Source organism: Phalacrocorax aristotelis, chromosome 3 (assembly GCF_949628215.1).
Source record: "Phalacrocorax aristotelis chromosome 3, bGulAri2.1, whole genome shotgun sequence".
Classification (NCBI taxonomy): domain Eukaryota; kingdom Metazoa; phylum Chordata; class Aves; order Suliformes; family Phalacrocoracidae; genus Phalacrocorax; species Phalacrocorax aristotelis.
The window spans coordinates 91,591,115-91,618,981 of record NC_134278.1 but is presented as its reverse complement, the minus strand read 5'-3'; the positions used below and the strand labels follow the sequence as shown (position 1 = coordinate 91,618,981).

Below are 27,867 nucleotides of genomic sequence, written 5' to 3'. Positions count from 1 at the left end.
ATGGTTTTTGAGAAATGGCAGCCTCTTTCATGGTTAATGCTGCTTAGGTGGGTTGTTCTGGGACTTAGATGTGTGAGCTTTCGCAATCACATTGTCACAGCGACAAACCTAGTCAACTGGGGTACAAGCCGTGCACATCACCATCAGTTCTGCAAAGGATTTAAGAAAGACTGTGCAGCTGAAGGTTTATCCACCCCAGTGGGGGATGATGGTATCTGCAGATGCATCATGGAAAATATAGCAAAAATGGGGTTCATGGAAAGTCTGCAGCTGCTGGCTGGGGGTGTCTGTGCGTGAGACGGCGCCCAGAAATTCTCAGGTGAGAGATGCTCCCCCTGACCAGCTGTTTAAAGGATGTTGGAAAGTTATTTCCATTCCCTCAGAATAAAGTCATCGTACAATATTGTGGCTTTGCAGTGTAAGGCCCAGATATGGCTTTGGACATCTGCCATTTGAGTGACAGACTGAAAAAAATCCTAACTTTAGGGTGGGTATTTTTCCAGGTGATAAGACTTTCTTAGTAGCTCTACCTACTACTGATTGTAGCAAAATGAAAGCAGTTTTCCCTGTACATGCCAGGGCTTGGGAAATAAAAGCTGTGATCCATAGAAAGTCAGAAATCAGGTAGATGGCTTAACACCCCAGAAGCACTTGAGAGCCGCGCATGATTATTGGATTGATTTAAGGCTATTAGAGCTGCTTTACTGTCCTTCTGTGTGCCACGAGAACCTGCATATGTGTGTACATATGCAGACACATATACCCTATTAGCCTATACACATTTATATGTACATATGCATGTATGTGTACATCGTCTCAGAAACCAAAATGGAAGCGGCTTTTCCCCCAGCGCGTAGTCTTTTCATATGGTTTAAAGCAAGCGAAATCTGCAGTTACAGTTGTGTGCTGCTGCAGGAGCCGTGTGAGCAGCCTGATTCTTGTATTGACGGCTGTAAGAAAGCAAACAGGTTGTCACAACAAATGTTCCTAGCCGTGTCCTAAAAGGGCTTCTTTAGTGTGAGGGGTTTGTGTCCAAATGGTTTTTCTCTGCTCTTGTTTAAGTGCCACTTCTGAAGAAATGTTGCAAATCCAGAACAAATCACGTGCTTGACATCAGGGATGTTGGAAAATTCACGCAACTGCTAAAATTCACACAGGATGGGCAAAGGGATGATGCCTGTTGTTCATTGTGATTTTTAAAACAGCCTTTGACTTATGATTTCCACTGTGTTTTTACTCATCCCTTTTCTTTTCCAGGGATTAAAACCAATTTTAGCTCTTCAAGCAACACAGGCTGTACCTCAGTGCCTGAAGCCCGTGTGTCGGCTGCTGGAAGCAAAAGGTCTTTTTCTCACAAGTAAGCAAAGCAATTTTTCCTGAAGAGTGAGAGAGTTGCTAGTGCAGAGAGAGACTACTATGTAAGGCCTTGCAGCTAATACATAAAATACCACTAGTGTGAGTTTTGAAACAATTTGGCTAACACTATGCTCTTGGGCAGCACTTACACTGATGAGAACTGTAATATGAGAAAGGGGAAAAAAAAGCTATATTTTTTGAGACCAAAACATGTCAGTAGGCCAGATCAGCCGACAGGTATTTTTTTTGTTGTTTGTTCATAACAAGTATGGGAGATACCCTCAGGTAAGACAGAAAAGACTTCAGCTGGAGTGGAGGAGGAGACAACTGGGTATATGTTGCTTAACAGCAGTACCTCTAAGAAGTTAACCTTAACCTTTTGGTCTTATCACTGTTTTCTCTTTGTAATAAACTGTCAGCTTGGCATGTCCCTTTCCAGGTCATGACCTTATTTTTTGTAGGAAGAAGTAGACAATATTGCCTTTGATGCTTTTGTATTCAACACCCTTGCCCAACCTTTCTGTAACTAAAACTATATGCAAATAAAAAAAAAAAATATAAATCAGTTATCTATCTAAACAAATCTTTCAAGAAAGATTTCTGTAAGATTTCTCCCTATCATTTGTGAAGTGCAAATCCAGAGAGCTTGTGAATGCGAGGGTGAGGACATTTGGGTGGAGCAGCGCACATTGTGCTCCACCCACAAAATCCCTGCTGGTTACATTTGTTGGAGTAGGTGCAAAGAGTTCAGATTGACAGGACGGGTTTCCTGCCCTTTGTGGAAGTGCTGGCAGGTAGGCCGGGACTGGCAGTGGGATACCTCTATGCTTAAGTCACACAGATGTCTCTGAGGTCGGAGTGTGCCCCAGTGCACAGAGATCGGCAGAATGATGCTTAATGAGCAGTTTCCTATCTGTGTCATGAGACTGTTAGAAAAATAAACATTACCTAAGCACTCTCTAGATTAAATCTAACCAGTAAAGGTACTGGACAGGGGGGTGTGTGTGTGTGTGTGTGAAAAATACTAAGTATAATATGAAGCCCTAAAATCACCTTACTTGCAGTAAGATTCTGTATCATTGCATGTATTTCTGTGCATTTAAATGTAACTTTAAATTAGAGCATCCTGACCCACTTAATTAGACAGAAGTCCTCTGTAATAATGCTCCTTCAATTGCATTGCTGCGTTACGCACAGTCTATGTGAATTCTGCCTCACCCAAGAGTTGATGCTGTACTGTACGAAGTGGAAGGAGAGGTCTCCTTTGCGATATGTTCTCTTTTAACTGTTTGACTCAACTTCCTCTGAAAAATCTCAGTGTTGTCACAAACCACAGTCCAGCACTTCATTGTAAAATAATTATAAAATCACCCAAACCACAGCAGTGTGATGAAGGTTTGCAGCAGCCACCTTCCTTATAAACAGTTCCATTTTCAGAGGAGGGACGAAACCAAGTTAGGGAATCTTGAGGAGAGTTCTTGCTTCATAGTGCTGTGGTATTTAAATTTTTATGTTCAAGCCTCTTTGGTTGGCTGGATTTGCCTTTTTCTTTTCTGAAACCAGCCCGTTCATTACAGTTTAGAAGAACAGATTCCATGAGAGGATGTAGGTAGCAGTGTAGCAGTGCAGGAAGACAAACCAAGTCAGCAAGCGAGGAACCCACCTTGGGAAGCTGTGCTCAGAGCACCTCAGTCCTTTGGCAGTTGCCAGCAGCACAGATACCAGTTGCTTTCAAGCCCACAGTCGACAGTCAGGTTATTTAATAAAGAGTGGGAAAAGAAAGGTAGATACGTATGAGGGAAACTGGAAGGAAGGAAGGAAGGAAGAAAAAAATGTGTGGTTTTCTTTGTCTATTTTAATACTATTTCAGCCTGCTCACAGTAGGGTTTGAACTATATCTAAGCAAATGAATGGTCAGGCATTGGAACAGGCTGCCCAGGGAGGAGGCAGAGTCGCCATTCCTGGAGGTACTTAAAAGATGTGTAGATGTGGCACCTCAGGGCATGGTTTAGGAGACTTGGTGATGTTGGGTTGACAGTTGGACTTGATGATCCTAGGGGTCTTTTCCAACCTTAATGATTCTATGGTTCTCTTCTATGATTCTATGAATAGTTGACAGTGGCAGCAGAAGCACCCTCTATGCCAAAGAGAGAAAGGAACAGTGGCTCAAACAAATCTGTTTTCATCACACACTGTGATCCCTCAGGCTGCTTGCCAAGGAGCATGAAAGCAGTCTTAGAGCAAACCTCCACGAGCAGGCATCTCTCTGCAGGTCTGGCCAGGGAAGGCTGAAGCGTGGTTCTTTTGGCACTAGCCCAGGCTGCAGTCCTCTCATTACTTAATGGAGTCAGAGGTTCAGGGAATGTGGATGATCTGGTGGAGTCAGTGGGAACCGTGCTAGCCACAGAGAAACGTGAAAATGGCCACCGTTTCCCTAGATCACATAATTCAGACTGAGAGCCCCACAGTCAGTGAAAGAGTGTGCAGTGGCTGATGACTTCAGGACTTTCTTCCCGGCCACTCACAGTTATCTACCTGTTTTAGTGTGTAGACAACTTTGTGCGTGAAATAAGACACATAATGAGTTGTGTGATAAAGATAATCCAGTATGCTTTAACCATGTTGGTTCTCCTCCAGTTGTGGCCTTCATGGTCAGAATAATGGATCCTTATCCAACAAGTCCAGACCCAGCCCACCTGCTTCCCGTGAAAAGGTCCCTTTGTCAACACTGAGCAAAAACCAGCCGAGTCCTGCGAACACCCGTCAGAATTATGGGGCTTCTTTAGCCAGCAGAAGCAACTCAGGCTCAAACAAAGGAAGTGACAGCAGCCAAGTGACGAGGCAAGTCTTTATTTCAGCATCCTGGTGTTCAGCACACTGACTTACCTTCTCTGCACGCAAATGGGGCATCAGCTGGTTGTCTGGCTTGCCAAAGGGGTCGTGTTGCTCCTCAGCATGGGTGTGACTCTTCATATTGGTGGCTCGACAATCAACAGTGTGCTCTATCCCATGTAAAAGTTTTACTGTTTCAGTACTGTAGAATTCAAGGTTACTTTTAGTCAAAGCGCTTTGTAGCTGGTTTTCACTCCAAGGCAGGCTCCTTTCCGTGGTTTTATGCTGTCAGTTCTCATGTGGCTTTCCTGGTTCTTTCACAGAAAGGTCCTTTCTCCTTTGGAGAGAGTTGGGTGGGGTTGTATAGAAAATATTGTATGCTCGGGTGAAAATTCACCCTGCCCGGCCTTAGGTACCTCTGCGTGCAGTTTCCTCTACAGGGAAGAAAACTAATACCTGCGGGAGCGTGCGACACGTATTGCAGAGAAGAAATTGTTGTTTCTCTCCCTCCCTTTCTCTCTCTTTCCTCCCACCCCAGGCAACTCAACAGCCAAGCATGTCAGATGCACACCTAAAGCTAGACAGGATTAATGTAGGTTTCAGGGTGCTCGGCTTCTTAACTCACATGTGGAGCTGAACTCAGTCTGTACGCTTCCTTACCTGGCTGTGTCTGCAGCTGGGTGCCCTTGCCAATGGCCCAGCTGCCTGCTCTCGGGCACCGTTTTGGGTGAGGAGATGGCTAGGTGTTTTAAAGTTAAATGTCTCATTTGAGGTAATGGCACTGAAAACAAGTATGATAAATAGTAAATTTTGTACTATAGCCACAAATCAGCCATTTTCTCAAGTACTTTGATTTGCCAGAGGGAGTCACTTGTGTGGACACTGAGGAGCCCAAAATGAGTCAAGCGCCATATCAGTCTATGGGATGTGTTCCTTTTTGCCAGGACTGAAGAACTGTAGGAGTGATGTTATGTGATGGTGTGATGGTTTTTTTTCGTTTCAGGCAATCAGGGAAATCTATTTCTTGTGGTCACAATTGCAGCACTAAGCCAGAAAATCCGGAGCGGTATTTGACTCCTCTGCAGCAGAAAGAAGTTACAATACGGCATTTGAAAAAAAAGCTGAAGGAATCCGAGTGCAAAGTTACAGAAAGGTATATTTCACTTCAGAAATAAGACTGGACAAGATTTATTCAGGAGCATTAAGGGATGGGAGTCCTGATCATTTGTACTCTTTTCTTGACCATGTAAAGTTTTCATTAAGAGATTTGAAATATGGTCGGGCTGATTAGGTTGTTTTCAGGTATTTAAGGTTTCATTGTGTGCTCAGTGAATATGTACCGTGCACTTTTGTTACAAATATGGCTGTCTCTTTTTCCCTTTTTTTGAACTTTCCCGATAGAAGACTTTCAAAGGATAGTTCTTCACCAGCCTACTTTAGCACTGAGACCTTTTATACATAAAAAAAGTTCCACCTCACTCAGAAAATATGACGACAAATGTCCCCCTTTTCCCCTAATGAAAGAAAAGCTCTGACACAAACTAGTGTGCCCGCTTGTGGTTTTGTTGCTTAGATATGGACTTTTTTGCAATAGCACTTTGTATGGATGCTAAGCGAAGAAGCAACAATGTACATTACACAGCAACAGATGTTCTCTCTTTTACTAAAGCTGTGCTCTGAGAACTGGCTTTCCAGCACACACAACCCAAGCTGGCACAACGGGTTGTTTGAATGGAGCCCCAAGGTAGAGTCCCAGGGACCCCTTGGTCCTGCTTTGGGTGGCCCAACATCTGTACCTGTGAGGGCTGGATCTCACGCAGGGGGCCTTTCTCCCCACTTGCTTGCAAGTGAAGGCAGAAGCCTCTGGATCCATGCTGGGCTGGGGGGGTGCAAAGCAAGCCGGGTGCAAAGCAAGCCAGGTGCCTGCAGCCCTGAGCCATCCTGCTGTCTGAGGCCACTGTTGGCTCTGGCTATACGTGACGAGCTGCTGGCAGGCACAGGGGACACATCCAGGCAGCTGTTTGTCATTTCCTCCAGGGTGAGGCAGTAGATGAGATGTCAAGCGCTGTACTGGTTGGACCTAACCCAGAGGCCACCACTTTCACCTCAAAGTGTCCAGGATCACAGCATAGCCCATAAGGCTGCTGGCTGTGTGGCAAGGTTGATGACTCCAGCTAGGAATCAGCCAGTGTGTCTTGGCAGCCAGCTGACATCTCTGCCAGTTCTCTCAGAGGTGGCAGCAAATGATGCATGGAGGAATTTGCTTCTTCCTTGGAGCATCTTTGCAGCATAGCCACCCCAGTGAGGTGGAGCCTCACGTTGACTCTTTAACTAGGCAGTCACCAGAAGTGTTACGATATTTTTATTTTGCTCCAGGGAAAGAGAAATCGAAAAGCTCAAAGCTCAGGTGGAACGTATGAAGGAAGACTGGATCGAAGACGAGTGTAATCATGTGGAGATGGAGCTGAGCCTCTTGGAAGCAAGGAGGGAAATTAAAGAACTCAAGCAAGTTATTGAGAGCATGAAGAACAGCTTGGCTGAGAAGGACAAAAAATTTCAGAAATACTTCCTAGAAATAAGCATTGAAAACAAGAAACTGGAATCTTTGGTGTCAAGCATGGAGATGGCCCTGAAGAGCTCTGTGAGAGATGAGCAGCGCCCGGAGTACACATGTGACTCTGAGGGCAAGCCGTTGTGTACCACGATGCCAGACAGCCCCACCACAGAGGACCAAGCTCTGGAGGAGCTGGCAGATAGTGGGCTGTTTCTTCATGAGGACACAGCTAACGGGACTGATTTATTTGAAGAGAGTTTGACCACCACAACCTCTGAGTTGAGTGAGCCAGCTCCCTCCAATTCTACTGTGAATCAAGAGATGCTTGAAAATGTTCTGGATGAAAAACTAACTTTTTCCCAGGAGGAGGAGGAGAAAGTCAGAAACATGATGGTGGAGCAGACCATCCACACTGATGTGGTGCCATATAGCCTAGAAGGGGAGCAGTTTATTCAAAACATGTTCAGAGCTCAGAGCTCAAGATGCCTGTCCTCTAAGCCCGCCTTCTTCACTGAAGGAATTGGGTCAATTTCTCTCAAAAGCCTCAGTGATTCTGGTATCGTAGTGGACTTAACTCCAGGTGAGCCAAACTCTACCATCCTTTTGTCTCCTGTGACACCTCCATGCAGGAAGGTGGAGCACGGAGTTAATGAAAACCATTTTGTGAAAGAACTTGATTTTACAGAACCTGATGATGATGAAGTCTTTGGGTACGTCAATACTGTTTCTCAGACAGGAATAAAGAAGAGATACTGGAGCAGCAGACTCGCCAGCGATCTGGCTGTAGCAGCCCCTGTTGTACCAACTATCATGCGGCCTTTCAGTACTCATGGAGCAGGAACAGATCTCATTTACAGTACTAGAGCGTTGTTTTGCAGTTCTGTCCTAGTCCACCGTTTTGCTCTTGACTATTTGATTTGCCCTATAAATCGGTTTGAAAACATGTTACTTGTTTCAGAATGGAAAAGGTAAAGCCTTTCTACAGGATGTTTGTAACTGGCGTTTTTTGAGAGTACTGCTGCCTACAGAAATAGTCCTCCTGCTCCCAGTCACCATGTTCCCCACCCCCCCACCCCACCGCGCTGGTGTCTTTCTGGTGCCAACATATCTGCACAGTGAACATGACCAGGGAGATCAAGGAGAATACAGTGAGTTCTCTTTCATGTTTGTTTGCTGAATGTTAATTTGTTGTTTGTTAAGCTCAATGAGTTTCCCTGGCTGCTTCACTGGGCAAATATACCAGCACTTTGCACTGGCTCAAGAGTAGCGTGAGACATGCACGGGAGCAAACGGCCAGAGAAAGGTGGGCTATTTCTTTAGGCAGCACTAACCTAAAACTTTTGTGAAATTACAGTGTTGAGTGACACGGAGGCTTGTTCCCGCTAAGGATATCACACATGTATTCCAGAGAGCATGCTAGTGTTATCCATTCGTTGTCCAAAGAGTCAGTTCAATTTAGAGGTAAACCCCCTATTCCCCAGGCAGTTTCCAGCACATTGTTTGTTCCTGTCTTGTGTAGCGTTCTTCTCAGTTGTACAATTGCTTGAGTGTTTCACCGGTCTTGTGTGTTTACAGGGACTGTAACCAAAAAGGTACTTTGTTGAGAGTCTTGAAACGTGTTAGAAAGATAAGTATAGGTGTAGGTACAATTTGAGTGTTAATGTTGTTTTAAAGTTTTAATGTGTTGGAATGTTGTAGTCATATGAGCCCTTTGAAATGTATTGTGCTTTAGCTTATTGTTTATTTAATTCTTTCATTGTAAATTACCTTTATAATCACAAGTTCAATGAAGCCTGTTAGAAATGGTAAATGTGTGAGTGTTTTATTGTAGCAAAGCCATATAAAATAGCCGGTCTCAGCTGAGCTATTGGGCACAGGCAGAGCTGGCGGAGGCACTGTATCAGGGCATAAGGAACCATCAGGACCCAAAGAAGAGAATTCTGCTGAGAAAAACTTCATTACAGCTCCAAGCATAAGCACTCAGGCAGAGAAAAAGGCTCCAGGTGGTCTGTGGACACACATGCCACCTGCATGACTGCACCCATGCTGAGTTAACAAATGCAAGTGCCTAATCTTTAATTCAATGCAATCTTCCAGAAGCTTGTAACTGCTCATTTCTGTGCTGCCAGGAGAGTGTCAGTCTTCCCGGCATTTAACAGAAGTCCAGAATACCTTGTTTAATTAACCTGAGAGCCATGCAGTCTCAGTGTGCCCACCGAGATGCCACTGTGACCATCAAACCAGAAATTCTTCCTGTCCAAAACTTGAAATCCATGCATAGTTCAGAGGAGGGCAATGCTAACCAACAGGCGACATAGCGGTGTTTGCCTGCCTCCACCCAACCAACCTTTCAACAACACCTCTGGCCGGTTAAACCTCACTGGCTTCCTGTTCTCCCCTCCAGCAAAGCAAGTGTAATATTTCTCTGTGCAACCCAGAGCAGAAGAAGCCTGGTGAAGCCAGACAACGCCATGCACTGCCCTGCCGCTTTGGGGAAGAATGGAGTTATTAGCCACAAGGAAGGAGGAATAGTTGGCCAGCATGTGGGGAGCATTTGCAACACTCAAGAGGGTGACGTGCACCAATGCTTACAGAGGCAATTCAGAGACCTTTTGCATCCTTGTAATGCCTGGGTTCTGAATTACTTGTGTTTGCAACAGATTCCCTAGTGTTCATTAAGCATTTCACTGAGGAAGAGGAATCAAACAGGCATGTTGATGTAACACAGGCTCCAAGAGTTCACAAAGATGAGAACACGAGAGCGCCTTGCTTCCTCTGCCAGCAACTTCCTCTTCCACGCTCACCTACCTTGTTGGGTTCCTGCAGGCCACTTGACTTGCCTTATGACACTACTGCAATACATAGTTGCTGCAAAGTCACTTTCAAAAGCTTTTCTTTTAAGTACCTGGGCACAAGGGCCAAAATTAATAGGTTGGCGGGTGGAGGGGATGGGACTGGAACACATGACACAACATGCCTTATTGCTACTTCAAAGCATGTCTGTTCAAGGCTGAGAGCGCAATATTTTATATGGGATTTTACCATCTTTATCACAATTTTGGGTTTCTCTTTAACAGCCACTATTGTTTAAGTGATCTTTGCTTTGAGTGGTGGTGAAATGGAGCATAGTTTAGAGGACTAGTTTAGATCTTCAGTTCTAGGAGAGAGATTCACCTGTGACTACGTGGGTGTCTTTTGCAGCAGGCAGGCAACAAAGCAGTATGAACCTACACTTACATTTAAAATGTCAATAGGCTGAACTCATTTCAAACCATGTTTTGGACGTGGTCCATGTTTAAGACACAAGGCGCTAACACCAGAATAACGTCAAAATTGCTTCTTGCCCTTAAAAATCTTCTGTCCGCTCAACTCTCATAAGTTATTTAACTATGCTCAGCAAGAGAGTTCCCGTCACATTCCTGATAGAAGTCCGTGCTCTGATCTCTACCTGAAATACAGCTCGCTTCCAAGCTGCCGCCTTTCCTCCTCCATCCTGCAAGTATGCAGACAGCTCAAGGTACCCTTTGAAAGAAGAGGCCTGAAGTACCACGATAAATGCTCCAGTCCCAGACTTTGTGGGGCTGGCCTTTGCTCCCCGATCCACAGAGGATATCCCAGCTGTTGTGACAAATGTACCACCTTGATTTTTCCCCATCTAATATTTGGCTTTACTCTTAGCCATGATTCACCTGGATCCTGCTGCTGCTGTATGGAGCAGCTAGGGGAGGACCATTAGCCTCCAAAGAGTTCAATAAAACCTCCTCCTTTTTCTGAGTTGAGAAATTGTTCATACCATACTGAGGCAAGAATTGAAGTCTTGCCTCAAAGTGTGCAGGTGGGGAGGACAAGCAGGGCATAGGTTAAGGGTCAGGTAGCAGGTGGCTGCTTGAATTCATGCTTACAGGGTAGCATAGGAACCAAGGCGGCTCCTTCCCTGGTTGAAGCAACACCTATTGATAATCCCATTATGCATTTCTCTATTTCTCTTTCTAATCCAGGCTCAAAGAAGCCTTTCTTTAATATTCAGCTGAAGAGGTACCCAACATGCCTCTCAGCTGCTGAAAACACCGAGGCACAGGCACTGCCCACCGCCTCACCAGAGATTCACCTGCATGCTTACTTAGGTCCACCCACTCACAAGGCTCTTCTTCACTTCTGATCCCTTCCTCATTTTGCCTTCTTTCCCCCCCCAAATCAACTACCTCACCTAAATCCCAACCGCTAGAAATGCGCTAAAATTGAACCACTGTTTTATTTATGTCCTACATGAGCAGAACAGGGGAGCATTTTCCTCCAAAACCCTTCAGACAAATGAACATGGGGCATTGCAGACACAAGCAACTATAGCGCAGGAAAACATATGAAACTAATGCATGCTGTTTTGACATACAGACTACTAGCTACGAGAGCACTGTACCCTTTCTGGCATTATGTCAGGACTTGGTAGAGTAGATGGGAGCAATTCCTAGAGCAGTTGTGCTCAAGTACAGGCAGGGAAATGGAGGGAAGAACAGCAAAACAGTGTGAGTACGCAGCAGGAGAGGGCAAAGCAACGCAGGAGGGCTGATGTGCAGGAGGTGGCAGCACCTAATCGTTTTTAAAACGGCTGAAGGCTCAAAAAACACGAGCATTCTCATGACGCAGTCAGGGGCTTTGTTTCTAACTTCTTAACTAGCCAATGTTTTGTTATTTTTAATAAATAACATCTAGTTGCACCTATTTTACATTGTCTCAAAAATAGCAATAGTAAGCACTAAACTAATTTTTTTAGAAAGATGCGGTGTCGCTTCCAACCTAAACTAGGCAACAGGTATTAGGTTTCCCTGCCCTGTGTCAGCAATAGGGAAAGAATTATGACATGTGCCTCCTTGCTTCATCGGTGTGGTTAAAAGGACAGACGCGGATTGCTATTAAAGCTTATTCACAGACTTTCTTCTTATCTCCAATCCACCATCAGATACTTTAGAGGTGTGTACTAGGAGCAGATTTGCTTGCCATACTGCTGTTCAGTCTGGACAGACTGTAGTCATCGATTCTACTCCAGCCAGAACACTTGCGCAGAAGATACACACAAAAGTGCATATTGTTGCTTTCTAAAAGGTATTTTAAAATTTCACATTTCTCAATGACTTCTTTAATGTCTAAAAATTGCTGTCAAATCAGTTGGTCTGTGCAAGGTTTTAAGCAGCATGACAAGCATACTAAGTATTTTTTAAAACTTTTCTCCATGACAAAGGCCATTCAGAGTAAGTCTTACTGTCTTTACTTTCTCAAGTACTTCTCTTTTAAGCAGAACTTGTGTCTTACAACTTAGTTAAAAATTCTATTTTTCGAGGCAGAGGTGATCTAGTCCCCCCGCCCCTTCCCATTCTGTTACAACTTCACAGGACCCTGGATACACAGGGAACCCGTCTCAGGCACAGGATTTGCTGTCCTCACTCATCTGCCACAAGACAGCCCATGAATTCAGGGATAATAGCATCCGCACAGCAGAAGATGCAGGAGGTATTCACTGAAGTTCTGAGCTGCACCTAATAACCACATGGACCCTCCTCCTCCCACACACCTTGCCCTCCAGCAGACATTAACTTTTCTTCTTCATTAAACTACTGTTGTCTTCTACTGCCTATTTACCTTGCACGCTTTTCTGAGAGGAATCCCACTGTAAATACATACAGTAAGTGTACAAAAATGGAACCTGAGAAGTGCTGTTAACTGAACTGAGAATTTTCACACTTAGATGTATTCACAGGAGGACACCTTTTTTTCAGTTGTACTACCTATGCAACAAGTATACAGCGTGAGACTTTTTTTTCCCCGTAATGTAGGAAGTAGAAGAATTTCTGCTAGAAATACAAATTTACCAATACAAGTAAGCAATTGAATTGCTCCCCTACGTTCACAACATTAGCCTTCATAAGAAAGGAGCAGCACGCACCACTGCTGTGTAGCGATGCCCCTGCTGTTAACCACTGTAGTGTTGTAAAGGGGCAAGGTAGCACAGGGGCTGCAAGTGACAAAGTGACAAGAAATCCACTTTTGTGTTCAGCTGTAACTTGTGTTCTACCAGAGCGTACTCTACCAGGAGTACGTTGAGAGTCGTGGGTCACCTTTAACAAGTAATTTTCTTCTGCACGCGTCAATATTATCTCCCATGGAAAAATGTGAAACATTTATAAATACCTTTATGGAAAGGCAAAAGCAGACATTCTCGATCAGGCAGGAAGCAAAGGGTTCTTTAAAACTGTTTAATTACATGTTTCGGGTAAGCATAGACAATACAGGAGATTTACCACACTCTTAGGTATTTCCATTCTTTTCTCTAGGCTTGAACTATTCATTAAGGATGTCTTTCAGTCAACATCCTTGCTCAATCACTTTTGCTGCAAAGAAGGGTGCTGGAATAGGACTATTGCAGGAAACTTCATTCCATCAAGGCATGATTTTCTGTGGGCTTTTTTTCTCCTTTAATAACCACCTACTAGTCGTTGAAGATATTCGGAGAGAACCCTGCCTTCCAAGATGCCCTGAAGAATGTACTGAAACCAAACGGTTGGAGTCCTAGAAATGCTGCAGCCCTAGAAATACTTCAATCAATACCAATATGTATGTTGTAGAGCTGAAATTCTCTTTTTCATTGGCACTGTGCCACTGATGCCTGGCTTGTGTCCGGACACTTCTACATCAGTTTTGTTTTCTTCTTCTTTCATTAGCCTTTGGTCTTCTTCCCCCATTTTCTTTCGTTGCTGCGCTGCTTCTCTTTTATTTTTCTCCCTTTCTGCTACCTGTTGTTGTCTGCAATTAAAGAAAATATGAACTGCTAAAGAACACGAGTCCAATTTTCAGCATACTTTAAGTTCCTGTCAGAAATGGGTTATAATTAATAATTTGCCCAAATATTTTGCAATCTAAAAGCCACTCAGTTCTCAAGGATTCAGTGAGTCAGGGAGAACGTAGGACAGTTGTAAGGCCCAGAGCTATTTAGACAAATCTAATGCTTCAAGCAACAATACTAGCTGTCTTTTTCAAAATCAGACCAAAACAATTTGACTTGCCTAGGACATTGGCTTGTGTCCCTCCTTCCCCTCAGCAGAGGCATCAGAAGCTATCCTCTTTGTAATGCAAGTACTACAAACATTTTCTTCATGATCAGATGAGGTGACAACTTCTAATGTTCCTTTTCATGTATTCAGCATCCGTGTTGTATTCTATTGCTCAGTACAGATAGAAACAATAGCCTTTAAGGAAAAAAAAAAAATTAAAAAATTAAAAATTATCACTGCTATAAAACCCCAGACATCACTACCTTCTAGCTCAGAGAATCTGTCGACAGAAATAGGTTTCTAATTTCAACAAATACATGGCTGACTAGAGCAAAGGAAAAAAGTAACCCCCAAATCCACTTGTTTTATTCCCCACTTCAGCTAGAACACATCACTGAGTGGCGCCGGGGCAACAACTGGATCCATACTCCAAGTGGCACGTTGCAGCTCTCTCCTCGATTGCATAAGTAGTAACAGAATGATGTTAGGAGGTTGCTCTGGCTTTGCGTTCAGTTTATTAGATTAGAAAAATCTGTCAAGCTGCTTGCAAGAGGGCTTAAAAATAAAAATGAAGCTTCATTAGTTTGAAAAGGTGAAATTTAACACAGATTCGGTACGAATAAAGATGTGCTTATTAAAAGAGAATCAAGAATTCTCATTGACAAGGCCGTAAGGAGTTAACTTTCAACATGCCTAAACTACCCGTGCGCATCCACATAAGTGTGTAAAATGCAGAGAATTAAAAGCTGTCATCATTGGATGCAGCCGTGTCTGGTAGATGCCAACTATGGACAAACTGGGCACACAAAACTTAGAAGTATTTGAGGTACAAAGGCTTCATGTTATCTTTGGACTGGGCAGGACAGGAGAGGGACTGCACTTATTCAGTACCTTCACGGTTTCCCTTCATTGATTATTAATGGCCAGAAGTTTCCCTATGCTCTGTTAAGCTGCTCTGCTGTCTGTCATGGAAGAATGAAATTAGTAATTTGCATCAGGATCTACCTCCCAAGTTAACGGAATTCCCAACGGTGTTTTTGAGGTGATGACCCACTGTTGTACATTCCACCAGAAGGCCAGGTAGGTGACAGTGCTGTCAGTCTAGCATATGCAGAGTAATAATGTTTGCCACTTTACAGTAGCAGATTTTTGTATGTTCCCTGCACCTCTGAACTGATGCAGAAAGGAAGACGGTATATGCGCACTAGCCTGCATGTAAAGGCAGCGGTATTCCAAAAAGCCACATGAGGCGTTAAGCAGTGCTGCTATTCATTTGCAATTCTGAAGCGAGGACAGTCACAGCAGATCATGTTTCTGCCCCACCCTATAAACTGCACAACACACAACTCCTCTGCACAGAGAGGTGGTTTCCATGCACTCCGCTGGCTGAGTAATTTTATTGGACTCCAGTAGCATCCAAATGAGAGGAGACCTTCACATTACCTCAGACAGAGGAACTGAAGTCACTGAAAAATAAATACAAGCAATAAATACAACCACAAAGTGATTACCTTTTCACTGCTCTTTTACTTGGTCATTATTCCAAACATTGATCTCTATTCCAAACTTCCTATGCGTATTCAACATAAAGCTACGACCTTTCAGGCTCAGAAAAGGTTTCGTTTCTCAATAAAGAGGCACCTATGATGAACTTCAGCGACATGTGACTCATTCTTTCTGGGTTCCAAAGCAAGAATTTGAGCGGAGTTTGGATGGAATGATGCAAGCTGTTTAAACCAGGGAAGTATTCATTCCTGATGTCAGCCTTGCTTTGCATTCCTAACACAATTTATGTCCGGAAAAACCCAACTCATTGGTTAACAGAACACTAATTATAATCACTGTTAGCACACTGTTAGCAGACCTTCTTATTCCAGCCTGTTTTTACTTACTGTAGACCTACTGAATAACTGTAAGAAGAACGACTTCATACTATTCTTTTACTTCAACACGATTATAAATGTACTGTTGCTGTACGCTTCTATGGGAGAACTTATCTTGGGCCGCATATCTCCGGGACACAGGGCTCTACCCACCCTGGGGACAGTGATGCACAGACATCAATATGATGGATACAAAATGTCCGTTTATTTAGCTGCGTCACACGCTTATATAGCTCTTCAGCTTCCTGTTCCTGCCACTCCTATGGGGAGGAGTCTACCTTTCCGTCACAGCCCGTGATCTTCCGGTCGCCGATCCCTGTCTATTCCCCTACATCTCCCCCTCCCCATGCTGCTAAAAGTTCTACAAAGCTACTTGCGTAAGCGGATACATATTGCGGTCAGGTCTATATTCATGTAACTCTTGCAGGCGCTCTTTGATTTGTCTTATAACACAGCATAACAATGGCAGCCCACAAGTAACCATGGTTACTACACACAACAAGATCCCCCCAATTATTACTATCCAGTCCCAGTTCATATCTCTCTTTTGCCGCCCTTTCCCAGTGTCGCTCTCGTTGCAATATTGCTTGCGATCTTGTCAAGGAGCTCATTTCTTTTCCCAATGGTACGGCTAGCATGAGGATCCATGTCTGCAGACCCTGCAAAGAGACAACTCAGAAAGGGATTATTCATTGTACATCCTTGCACAGTTCTGCTTTCACACACTTTGCAGGCACCCATTCTATGCGCCCTTCATTCTCAACCGCGGCGTAGCCCCTCCCCAGGCATCTCAGTTTCCATCCTCTCTCCCATTGCTCACTGCCTGGGAACCTTACTCGTACCTGCGGATAGCGCTCGCCTGCTTGAGCTTTGCCAAAGTGCTTCTCCACTGCTGTAACTTGCTCCTGCCCACGTATAAAATGATTAAGCGAATATGATGCACGCATTAAAATAGTTTGCTGAGCTGCTATGGGTATAGCTCCCTTAATCCCCTCCCCCTCCCCAAGCTGTATTATTTTTGCTTTCAAGGTGCGATGAGCGCATTCAACTATTGCCTGCCCCGTGCTATTGTAAGCAATGCCGTGTTTTAATACAATATTCCAAGCTTTACACCATTCTTCGGTACTTCAAGCCCAAAAGCGTGGTCCATTGTCTGTTTTTATCTCGGTGGGCTTTCCAAGCCACGCCATTACCATGGTCCAATGCGCAGTCAACTGCGTTGCGGTCTGCTTCCGATGCTGAGTAGCCATGATGACTCCACTATATGTATCAATTGTAATCGCCAGGTGCCGTCCGGGGGCCAACTGTGGACATTCAGTAAAGTCAGTCTGCCAGATAGCATTTGCTTCCAGTCCTCGAGGGTTGACTCCTGCCTCCCACAATGGCGAGTGCTGACAGTAAGGACAGGTGGCTACTACTTCTCTTGCTGCTCTTATTGAGATGCCACACTCCTTTGCCAAGGCTTTAGCACCCAGGTGCAGTTTTTCATGCAGTTTCTTTGCCTCCGTCAATGTCCAGACTCCCGCGGCTGCCTCATCAGCCATGCGATTCCCCTCAATCAGTGGTCCAGGCCCCGTCTGATGACTGCGAATGTGAATTACTGTCACAGTTGCTCCTCACTGCGATAAAGCAACCTCTAGCATCAAGGCAATTTCCGTGTGTGGTACACCCTCTCGTTTCATGGACATGAATAGTTTATACACATATAAGGAGTCCGTGCACACATTTATATGCCGATCTATATCCTTTCGCAGGGCCATCTCTAGCGCTTTCGCTTCTAGCCACTGCACACTTTTACCCTGCTCCTCATACGTCTGGCGCATCCAACTATTCTCTTCTTTCCATGCTACCGCCGCTCTGTTCGTCTTCGAGGAAGCGGCTGTGAAATATGTTGGTCCTGGGTGAGGGGTATCCAAAACTCTACTATCCACACTCAAATCCACCACTTTGGCTGTCTCGGCCCACCTCTGTACCGTGGCTGTGACGATTTTCCCTGGGTATGAGTATACTGCCAATTGTATATCCTCTTCACTCTCTACCACCTTCCGCCATTTCTCCCCATTCCATGGCACTGTGAGCTTATCTGGCTCCTTCCCAAAGATTCCCTTGCTTTCCCGTCGCAGACGCCAAATCATTCCCCCGGCTACCTTGACTTTTGTGGAGAACGCATCCTTGGGAACCTTCTGATATACCCATCGCAGTGGCTTTTCTTCCCCTGTCCGTATTTGATATAGCAATCCTAATCCTCCACCGGTGGTCAGAATCCAACCTGCAATTAATTCCTCCTGAGGGTCCCACCGCCATACTCCTTCCTTTTGCATTCGACGTTCTATCACCTGCAACTGCTCGACTGCCTCAGGGTCTAAACTCCTGGGCTCCCATGGGTCGGTCCCTTTCAGCAACGCATAGAAAGGTTGCATCTCCTCACCGGTGATGCGCACGAATGTCCGCAACCCCTGCAGTGCTCCTACCAGCTTCTGTACATCGTGTAAATTTTTAACCTTAGGTGTAAGTTTAATAGGCTGAGCTTGTATGCAATCACCTTGTATTCTAGCACCCAGAAATCCACACACTGGTCCTCGCTGTACCTTTGCCTCAGCTACCTTGAGGCCCTGTCCCGCAAGGCCCCTTTGGGTGTCTGAAAAGACTTGTTCACACAATGCCTCGGTGGGCACAGCTATGAGGACGTCATCCATGTAGTGGATCATGTAGATTCTCTCCTGATACTGTTGCCTTACTTGCTGCAATGCAGAAGCCACATACCTCTGGCAGATCGCTGGAGAATTTTTCATCCCCTGCGAAAGTACTCTCCACTGCCATCTACTACCTGGTTCTGCGCGGTTCACCGCGGGCAGAGTAAAGGCAAATCTCTTTCTATCATCTGGATGTAGTGCAATACTGAAGAAGCAGTCTTTGAGATCTAAAACAATGACTCGCCATCCTTTCGGGACAGCACTCAGATCTGGTAGGCCAGGTTGGAGAGGCCCCATGTCCTCCATTTGCTGATTTACTGCTCTAAGGTCATGCAGCATCCTCCATTGGTTTTTATCTTTCTTTTTTATAGCAAATATAGGGGCGTTCCACGGGCTCATCGAGGGCTCTAGGTGCCCTGCTTCATGCTCTCGTTTTACTATAGCTCTTACAGCCTCTGTTTTCTCTGTTGTCAGGGGCCACTGCTCCACCCAGACGGGCTGTTCGGTTTTCCACACTAACCTGCGGTGACGAAGCCCCTCTGAGGCAGTGGCCCTTATGCTAAATTTTTCAACCCGATCCCCATCTGGGCAAGGGCGTCTTGCCCCAACAAGGGGCTTGCTACCCCATCTGCTACTAGTATGGTCACTACGGCCGTGAGGAGCTTCCCTGCCTCCTCGTCCATGACTTCGAATTTTACCGGGCAAGTACTAGTCCTCGTCTGTTGTTCTCCTCCTACCCCTATTATACGTTTTCCCATGGCAAGGGGCCAAGTTGGTGGCCACCGTTCGAGTGGCATCACTGTGACATCTGCCCCGGTATCCATTAACATTCCCAGGCATATCCGTGCCGGGCAACTCGGCTCTTGCGGGGTAATCATCACCTCCGCCATGGGTCTCTCGTCACAGCCTATGACCAAGGCCACGCGGGGGCTGCAACCTGCAAATCTTGCTGGTTCTGCTCCTCTGCCTGAAGGTTCACTCCCCCTTGGCCCGCTACGGTGGGCCAAGCTCCTGGCACTGGCACCATGATGGGGGCCATTTGACTCACAGGAGGCGCGAATCCCCCTTGCTTCGCCCTCCTTTGGCCGTTTCCCGGCTTTGTAGTTGGACAATCTCTTGCCAGATGTCCTGGCTTCCCACACACCCAGCACCTCCCTACTGGGCGCGCTCCTCCTCCATTACGTCCCCCCCTTTCCGCTAGCAGGCACCCAGCTTTAAAGTGCCCTTGCTGTCCACACAAGTGACATCTCGGCCCCACCCCGGCCGCTTGCACCATCACCCTTTATTCGCTTCCACAGTCAGGGTTCTGGCAGATGTGCGCTCCCACACCGCCATGCTGATTCAACGCCTCCTGGCGCAAGACATGCCTGATGGTTTGACCCAATGATGCCCCCACCGCCAGGGTGCGGAGGACATCTTGTGTTTGCGGATTTGCTTGATTTCGGAGGCAATCCATAAGGACTGCCTCCTTGGCTGCTTGTGGCAATTCTGATTCTATAATAGCCTTCTGCAACCTGTCACAAAACGTTGTAAATGGCTCTGCTAGTCCTTGCTGTATCTTTTGCCAAGGTTCCGCTTTTTTTTCATACCTGCCCACTTTGCTATACGCTCTGCGGGAACTCTCCGTTACCGCTTGCAGCTCCCTGCCCCTCCTCCAGGAGCTATCCGGACAGGGAATATCCCGGGCATCTCTTTCCTTACTCCATCGAGGCTACAATCTCTGGCTATCAGCCGCCAGTTAGGTAACTCGACTGTCGCTGGGGCGCCCCCTTCGTTAAGAGTCCTGTCTGCCTCCCAGTTACTTCCCCTAGTGCGCGCATAGCCTGCTGCAGCGGCCGCAGCACGTCCTCCGCGGACCCCTCCGGAGCTGCAGCGCTCCGGACCTCCCCTTTTGGCGGTCCCTCTCTTCCCTCCTTCTGATTGGTCCTCCGAGGCCCCGCTGCCTTATGCCTCTTTTTTGCGCGCTGCAGGCGATCTGCCCCGTCTTCCCACATGTGGGCATCGGTTTCTCCCCCAACTTCTCATTCGCTGCTACTCGAGGTTGATCTATACCCCCCCCGTCCTCCCCTCCAGGCACCCCAATCCTCCTCCTCGTCCGACTCCCATCTCAAGGGTTGCCCCGGCAGCCAGTCTCGAGGGTCGGGCAGAGGGCGGTGCCGCTGCCGGCGCTGCTTCCGGCGCTGGTCATCTTTCTCCTTCCGCTCCGTCACTCCCGCTGCGTCCGCTGGCACGTCACCCTCCCCGCGCCTGTGCCAAATCGTCCCAGGGGTATGCGGGGGGCGGGGGGCATTCCAAAGGTCCTGCTGGCTCAACAGGGAACACCGCCGCTTCCCGATCCACCTCTTTGGGAGCCTCAGACTGAGTAGTTGGCCAGGCTACTCCGTCCGAACTCTCCGCTTCTTCCGCATCCCCCGCGATGCTTGCCCCTGTCTGCGTCCCCACTGCCGATCCTGGGTCTATTTCCGGGCTACTGTCGCCTGTAGCACCGTGCAGGCACAGCCGCGCCTGCCGCCACGTCTCCTGATCATCCCGAGCTTTCAATAGTAACCGGTGTATTGAAAGAACTAAACCCCTGACAGTCCTTGACTTAGTCCTTATTGTAAGCATCCTTGTTCTCTTGTGGTTTCCTCCCTTGCAAAGATAGTTTCAGGGTTTTGAAGAATGCAACTTGGTGCCAGACAGGATTAAAAAGATAGTGAATAAGCTCGTAAATTCATTGATAACAGAGACTCAGGACATCAGTGCCGAGATAAGCACTCGAGGAACTAGTTTAAATCAACCCCTTGTGACAGTCCAAGGCTAAAGGACCGAGGAGCTCATTCAATGACTATATATGGGCAAAGGAAACCCAAAGTTCAGCCAGCGGATAGGTGAGGAAGACCATCAGAGACCACTGGAGGACTCCCAAAGACCACTAAAAGGACAACTATGCATGCAGCTTGAGCTTTTACATATGTTAATGAATCCTCGTGAATCTCATTAATATGTATGACTTTATAGTATATAATCTTTAGAAGTTTACTGAATCACTGGAGCACTCGTGGTGGATCAATCCCCAGTGCTGCCCAGCGCTGTAATAAAGGATGCCTGCTTAATAGTGACTTTGTTACTATTGAGTTTTATTTCGGGAACTTTCTGGATACTCCGCTTCCTCTTACGGGGAGGTTCGGACTTTGAAAGATAGTATCCGCGAATTTTTGTATCAGTTTGGCGACCCAGATGGGACCATCTCTGTCTGGCTGCAGGACCCCCTGAGTCGGAGACTCCCTTGGCCGGCCCCGGAGAATTCTCTGGAGGGACTCCCCGATTCGGCGGATCCGTGCGGGGGCAGACAAGGACCTCTGGTAAGAATAAGACATTCTTTTTGGTTTTGGGGACCGGTCATTTGAAGCTACCCATCAGTCGCAGTTCGTGAGAACCCCACAGGGTAGCATACAATTGCATGTACGATTTGTATTAATCACTTGGTTACTACGTTGCATGGTTGTATTGATCAATTGATTGGTATGGTCGTTTGTTTGTGCATTTGTATTTGATTTTGGTTTACATATGCGTATGTGATATACGCTATATGTTTGGTATACGCGTATTTGCAAGTTTCTGACCAGCTTATGCTGGCATTTGTTATCAGTGGGAGGTAGTAGTGGTTATTGTGTCTGTGCTGTAATTGTTAATTGTGTGTGGTGTTTATACCCTAGCCTTTGTCTTTGTCTTTGTCTTTGGGTAGTATAAGTTTAAGAATGGGGAACCAACAGGGTGGAGTTCTGAAAAAGAGCCCTTTGGGCTGCATTTTGGCCCACTGGAAAGATATCGGGGAACACCTGGAGGTAGTGTGGATCGTAAAACCTTGATAAAATATTGTAATCAGTGGTGGCCTTTATATAAGCTAGATGAAGGAGAAAAATGGCCTTTTAATGGAACTTTAAAGTATAATACTTTGTTACAACTCATTTTATTTCTACGCCGTGAAGGAAAATGGGATGAAGTGGGTTATGCCGATATGTTTTTCACCCTGCGAAATCACCCTGAATGGCAGAAAGAATGTGGAATCAATCTAACACCCCAGGACCCTATGGTTCTGGCGATAGGAAAAGAGAAAAATAAGCAAAAGACAAAATTAAAGAGGTGTTGTTCGGCGTGTAGCATTGGACAGAGATGTTTAAAAGTTGGCTCACAGAATGAAAGGCTGGAGGATTATTTGCCTCTGCCAGAGAAAGAAGGTGATAGGGAAGGAGATGCTGGTGCAGTCGGGGTTAAAGAATCGGAGGCAGGAGTCAGGGAAGAAACTGATATCGGATTTTCTCCCATCACTGCCAGAACTCGGAGTAAAATGGGACCTATTATATAGGCCCCTCTAAGGCAGGCGATGGGAGTGGGAGGACCTGTTAGAATCAAAGTGCCTTTTACTTTAGCAGACTTGGACGGCTGGCGAATTACTGCAGGGAATTATCGGGACGATCCTGAAAAGGTTGCTAAAGGATTTGAATTGATTGTGAAAACTCAGGACCCTGATTGGGAGGATGTGGATGCAATGTTGGATGTGGTGTTTAGTGAGTCGGAGAAGCAGATGGTTGTGAGAGCAGCCAGAGCCCAGGTACAGGCTCTGGTTTTGGCTGGAACCCTGCCAGGAACGGTGGATAATCATGTTCCAGTTACCAATCCTGGCTGGGACCCCAACCAAACAGGAGCCAGGGAATTATTAGTGAGGTACAGGGAATGGATTGCTTATGGAATAAGAAATGCTGTCCCAAAACCAGTAAATTGGTCTAAATTGTACGAAATAAAACAAGATAAAAAGGAATCTCCTACTGATTTTTTGAATCGGTTAAAAGAAGGAATGCAGAAATATACTCCTTTAGACCCTACCTCCCAGGAGGGGAAGGGTCAGTTGATATTCCTGTTTTTGGGACAGTCGGCGGATGATATCAGGAGAAAGTTACAGAAAGTGCAAGGAACAGATGCAAGAGATTTAGAAAAATTGCTGGAGACTGCTTGGCAAGTGTATCGGAACAGAGACAGTCAGAAGGAGAGAATGATGGGCGGAACAATTGCTAATGCTACAGTGGCTGCCTTGCGCACCACAGGGGGTCAGATAAACAACACTAATGAGGGGAGAGGAGTTGTAAGAAGTGGTGTAAGTGCCCCACCCAGAAGAAATCAACCCCTCTTGAGAGATCAATGCTCTTATTGTAAGCAAATGGGGCATTGGAAGAAGGATTGCCCAAGATTGAGCAAACCGGTGACAGTTGCCAGCACGGAAGAAAGTTGATGGAGACCAGGGGAATCTTCCCTAGCGGAACCCTTGGTAAAAATACAGCTAGGGAAAGAAGAAAAACCTGTAGAATTTCTAGTAGATACAGGTGCCACATTTTCAGTATTAAATCAGGAGTTACTGCCCATAAGTAAAGAAAATGTTAATATTGTGGGAGCAACCGGACAGGTCGAGAAAGCTTTCTTTTTGAAACCCTTGAAATTCAAAATTGGGAAAAGTGTAGGGATTCACAAATTTCTCTACCTGCCTGAAGCTCCTAGACCACTTTTGGGAAGAGACTTATTAGAACAATTGAATGCTGAAATAAAATTTAATGAAGGGGAAATTGAATTTAAAATACCAGAAGAAAACCACATTGAAATTTTAAGTTTGACCCTCACTGAACCACAGGTTAGGGGACAGGAAATTATACAGGAAATAAAAGACCAGGTATATCCAGGAGTATGGGCATCAGGAATCCCTGGAAAGGCCAAAAATGCAGAATTGGTTGTTGTTAAACTCAAAGTGGGGGCACAGCCTGTCAAAGTAAGGCAATATCCCCTGAAATTAGAGGACAGGCGAGGAGTGAAAAGTATTATAGAGGAATTCATAAGATTTGGATTATTGATTGAATGCTCTTCAGAGTATAACACTCGTATTTTGCCTATCAAAAAGCCTGATGGCAAAACATATCGATTGGTACAAGACCTGCGGGCAATAAATAAGATAGTTGAAGATCTATATCCGGTAGTGGCAAACCCATACACCTTACTAACTAATTTAAAAGAAACTTATGAATGGTTCACAGTATTAGATCTGAAAGATGCATTCTTTTGCCTCACCTTGGCCCCTGAAAGCCGCAATTTATTTGCCTTTGAATGGGAAAACCCTGACTCGGGACGAAAAACCCAACTAACCTGGACAGTGTTACCTCAAGGATTTAAAAACAGCCCCACGATCTTTGGAAATCAATTAGCTAAAGAATTAGAGGCCTGGGAAGGACCTCCAGGAAATGGTACTCTTTTACAGTATGTAGATGATATTTTGATAGCCACAGAAAAGGATGAAGAATGTAAAGAATGGACTGTGAGTTTGCTAAACTTTCTTGGACTAAGTGGCTACCGAGTCTCATTACAGAAAGCCCAGATCTTGAAGAAAGAAGTAATATACTTGGGATTCGTGATTTCTAAGGGACAGAGACAGCTCGGGAATGACTGGAAAGAAGCCATTTGCAGGACTCCAGAACCAACCACGGTAAAAGAACTTCGAACCTTTCTGGGAATGACAGGTTGGTGCCGATTATGGATCTATAATTATGGACTTCTGGTTAAACCTTTGTATGAACTGTTGAAAAATAGCTTGACACAATTAATATGGACAGATGAAGCCAGGCGGGCATTCAAAGAACTGAAATTGGAACTAATGAGGGCTCCAGCTTTGGGCCTGCCCGATGTAACTAAGCCCTTTTGGCTGTTCTCGTATGAAAGACAAGGAGTGGCTTTGGGAATTTTGGCCCAGAAATTGGGTCCTTATAAACGAGCTGTTGTATACTTCTCCAAACAATTGGATGAAGTAAGCAAAGGATGGCCAGGATGCCTTCGGGCAGTAGCTGCCGTGGTCTTGATTATCCAAGAAGCCCGAAAATTCACATTGGGACAGAAGATGATTGTGCACACTTCCCACACTGTAACCTCCGTTTTAGAACAAAAAGGGGGACACTGGCTCTCGCCATCAAGATTCTTGAAATATCAATCAGTTTTGATGGAACAGGATGATATAGAAATTGTCACATCCACTATTATCAATCCTGCTTCCTTTTTAACTGATAAACAGGAAATGGAGACTGTCGTGCATGACTGCATAGAAACCATTGAGACTGTGTATGCGAGTAGGCCCGACTTGAAGGAGGAGCCGCTGGAGGAGGCTGACCACACTTGGTATATTGATGGGAGCAGTTTTGTAAGGAATGGAGTTCGAATGGCAGGATATGCGGTGACCACCACAGACCAAGTAGTGGAAGCAAAGTCACTCCCTAAGGGCACATCTGCACAACGGGCCGAAATAATCGCTTTAGTAAGAGCATTAGAGCTTGCTGAAGGTTTGCGAGTAAATATCTGGACAGACTCAAAATATGCCTTTGGTGTAGTTCATGCCCATGGGGCAATTTGGAAAGAGCGAGGACTTTTAACCGCTCAAGGGAAAGACATAAAACATGCTGATATAATTTTGCGACTTCTAGATGCTGTACAACTTCCGTCGGCAGTAGCAATTATGCACTGCAAAGGACATCAGAAAGGTAACACTGACAGGGAAGTGGGAAATAAATTAGCTGATCATGAGGCAAGGCAAGCTGCGGAACAAGGTGAGGTATTAGGCATAATTCCTGAAAAATCTTTGCCACTACCTGAGATAGTTGAATATGATAAAAAGGATCAGAAGTTAATTACTGATTTAAAGGCTGAAATTGGCCCGACAGGATGGGCAATGTTAAAAGATAACAAAATAGTAGTTCCCTTCAGAATATTATGGAAATTAATAAAAACAGAACATGATAAAACTCATTGGGGAACTGAAGCTTTGTACAATTCCCTCACCAAGCAGATGATAGCTAGAAATTTGTTTCAAACTATAAAAACTATAGTTGATAGATGCGAAATATGCTTAAAGAATAACCCAAAGGTAGAGAATCGGGTGAAATTTGGAAGTATTGGTAAAGGGAATGTTCCAGGCCAGAACTGGCAGATAGACTTCACGGAACTCCCTAGAAAAGGGGGGTACAGATATCTATTAGTATTAACTGATACCTTTTCCGGATGGCCTGAAGCTTTCCCCTGCAGAACAAATAAAGCCCGAGAAGTAACAAAAGCCTTATTGAGAGAAATTGTTCCCAGATTCGGCGTGCCAGAAGTGATCTCCTCTGATAGGGGACCACACTTTGTGGCACAAGTAGTTCAACAAGTTAGTAAATTTTTAGAAATTAATTGGAAATTACACACAACTTATCGCCCGCAAGCAAGTGGGCAAGTAGAAAAGATGAATCATTTAATAAAGACACAATTGAGCAAAATCTGCCAGGAGATGAATTTAAGGTGGGATCAAGCCCTCCCTATTGCGTTACTAAGGCTCCGAGTCAAGCCAAGAACTAAGGAAAAACTGAGTCCTTTTGAAATTCTATATGGGAGACCCTTTCAGACTATATATCAAGGACAAGATCCCACCCAGGTGATCCTCTCGAAGAGAAGTGGAGCGGCCCTTTTCAAGTTCTGCCTACGACTTACACTGCGGTCAAGCTTGAGAAGCACGCTGCTTGGATCCACTATTCCAGAATTAAAAAGGCACCTGAAGGACCATGGAAGTCCCAACCCGTAGGACCCACGTCTATAAGGCTGACCCGAAACTAACATTAATATTGCTATGTTGTTGTCTTGAATTAATAAGTACATTTACTCCCAGTTGGCCCCTGAAGAAAAGAAGCGAATCTGTTGATAGTCTCTGGTGGATTTGGGGAAATAACACCAATACGTTAGTTCAGTTTGCTGAAAACTGCTCTTTGTGGGAACCCTATACTAGGAGTGATAAATTGACGGGATGGCATGGAATGACCTTTGTATTATGTTCAAATTTGACAAATGTCACTGTGATAACGAATGTTGCCTTAAAATGTTGTGCAATCAAAGGGATAGGGCCTCCACTGCAGATGAAGAAGTGCTTTCTTCAAAATAACACCCCCCTAAAGGAGACACATACTTGGAAAACTGGTAACTGGGATACACTAATGTGTACAAATGGAAGCATTAATAGAACTGCTGGGGTGGCAGTCTCCTTAACATTGTTGAATCCACGACCTGCAGTGAATCAGGACCAATTAATTAGATTACCATCCACTTGTAAGAATGTGGCAAAGATAAGGCAAAAGCATATGTTGTTCTTTAACATATCTTTTCCAGCCACCCCTCCCTGCAAAGTAAAACGAGCTTGGTATGATACTTTACTCGGAGATGCAGGAACTGGGTTAGGACTACTAAATTCAGTAGATTTGGAAACTTTAAGGAGTAAAGTTGGAACCGCGGGATTCGATGTAGCTCAAGCAATCAAGATTTAGGCTGAATGGATGCCAACCACCTTTAATCCTCAGATACAGAATTTAGAATATGATAAAGAGTCCTTATATCTCTTTAATAAGAGTATAATTACCCAGATACAATCACTTAAAAATTTGACAAAATTTGTGGACTGGACTGTCTGTACTCTACAA

General features: G+C 45.3%; 1 protein-coding gene across 1 annotated transcript in view; it reads left to right on the top strand.

Moving 5' to 3' along the window:
* The window catches only part of LOC142055643 (uncharacterized), a 40,176-nt gene extending 14,298 nt beyond the window's left edge, over window positions 1-25,878 (top strand). The window contains exons 4-9 of the mRNA XM_075089760.1: window positions 4,147-4,197; window positions 5,192-5,341; window positions 6,565-7,025; window positions 22,774-22,955; window positions 25,446-25,571; window positions 25,852-25,878. Of these exons, the coding sequence (XP_074945861.1) occupies window positions 4,147-4,197; window positions 5,192-5,341; window positions 6,565-7,025; window positions 22,774-22,955; window positions 25,446-25,571; window positions 25,852-25,878 (997 nt within the window). The remainder of the gene's footprint in view (window positions 1-4,146; window positions 4,198-5,191; window positions 5,342-6,564; window positions 7,026-22,773; window positions 22,956-25,445; window positions 25,572-25,851) is intronic.
* Window positions 25,879-27,867: the final 1,989 nt, after the last annotated feature.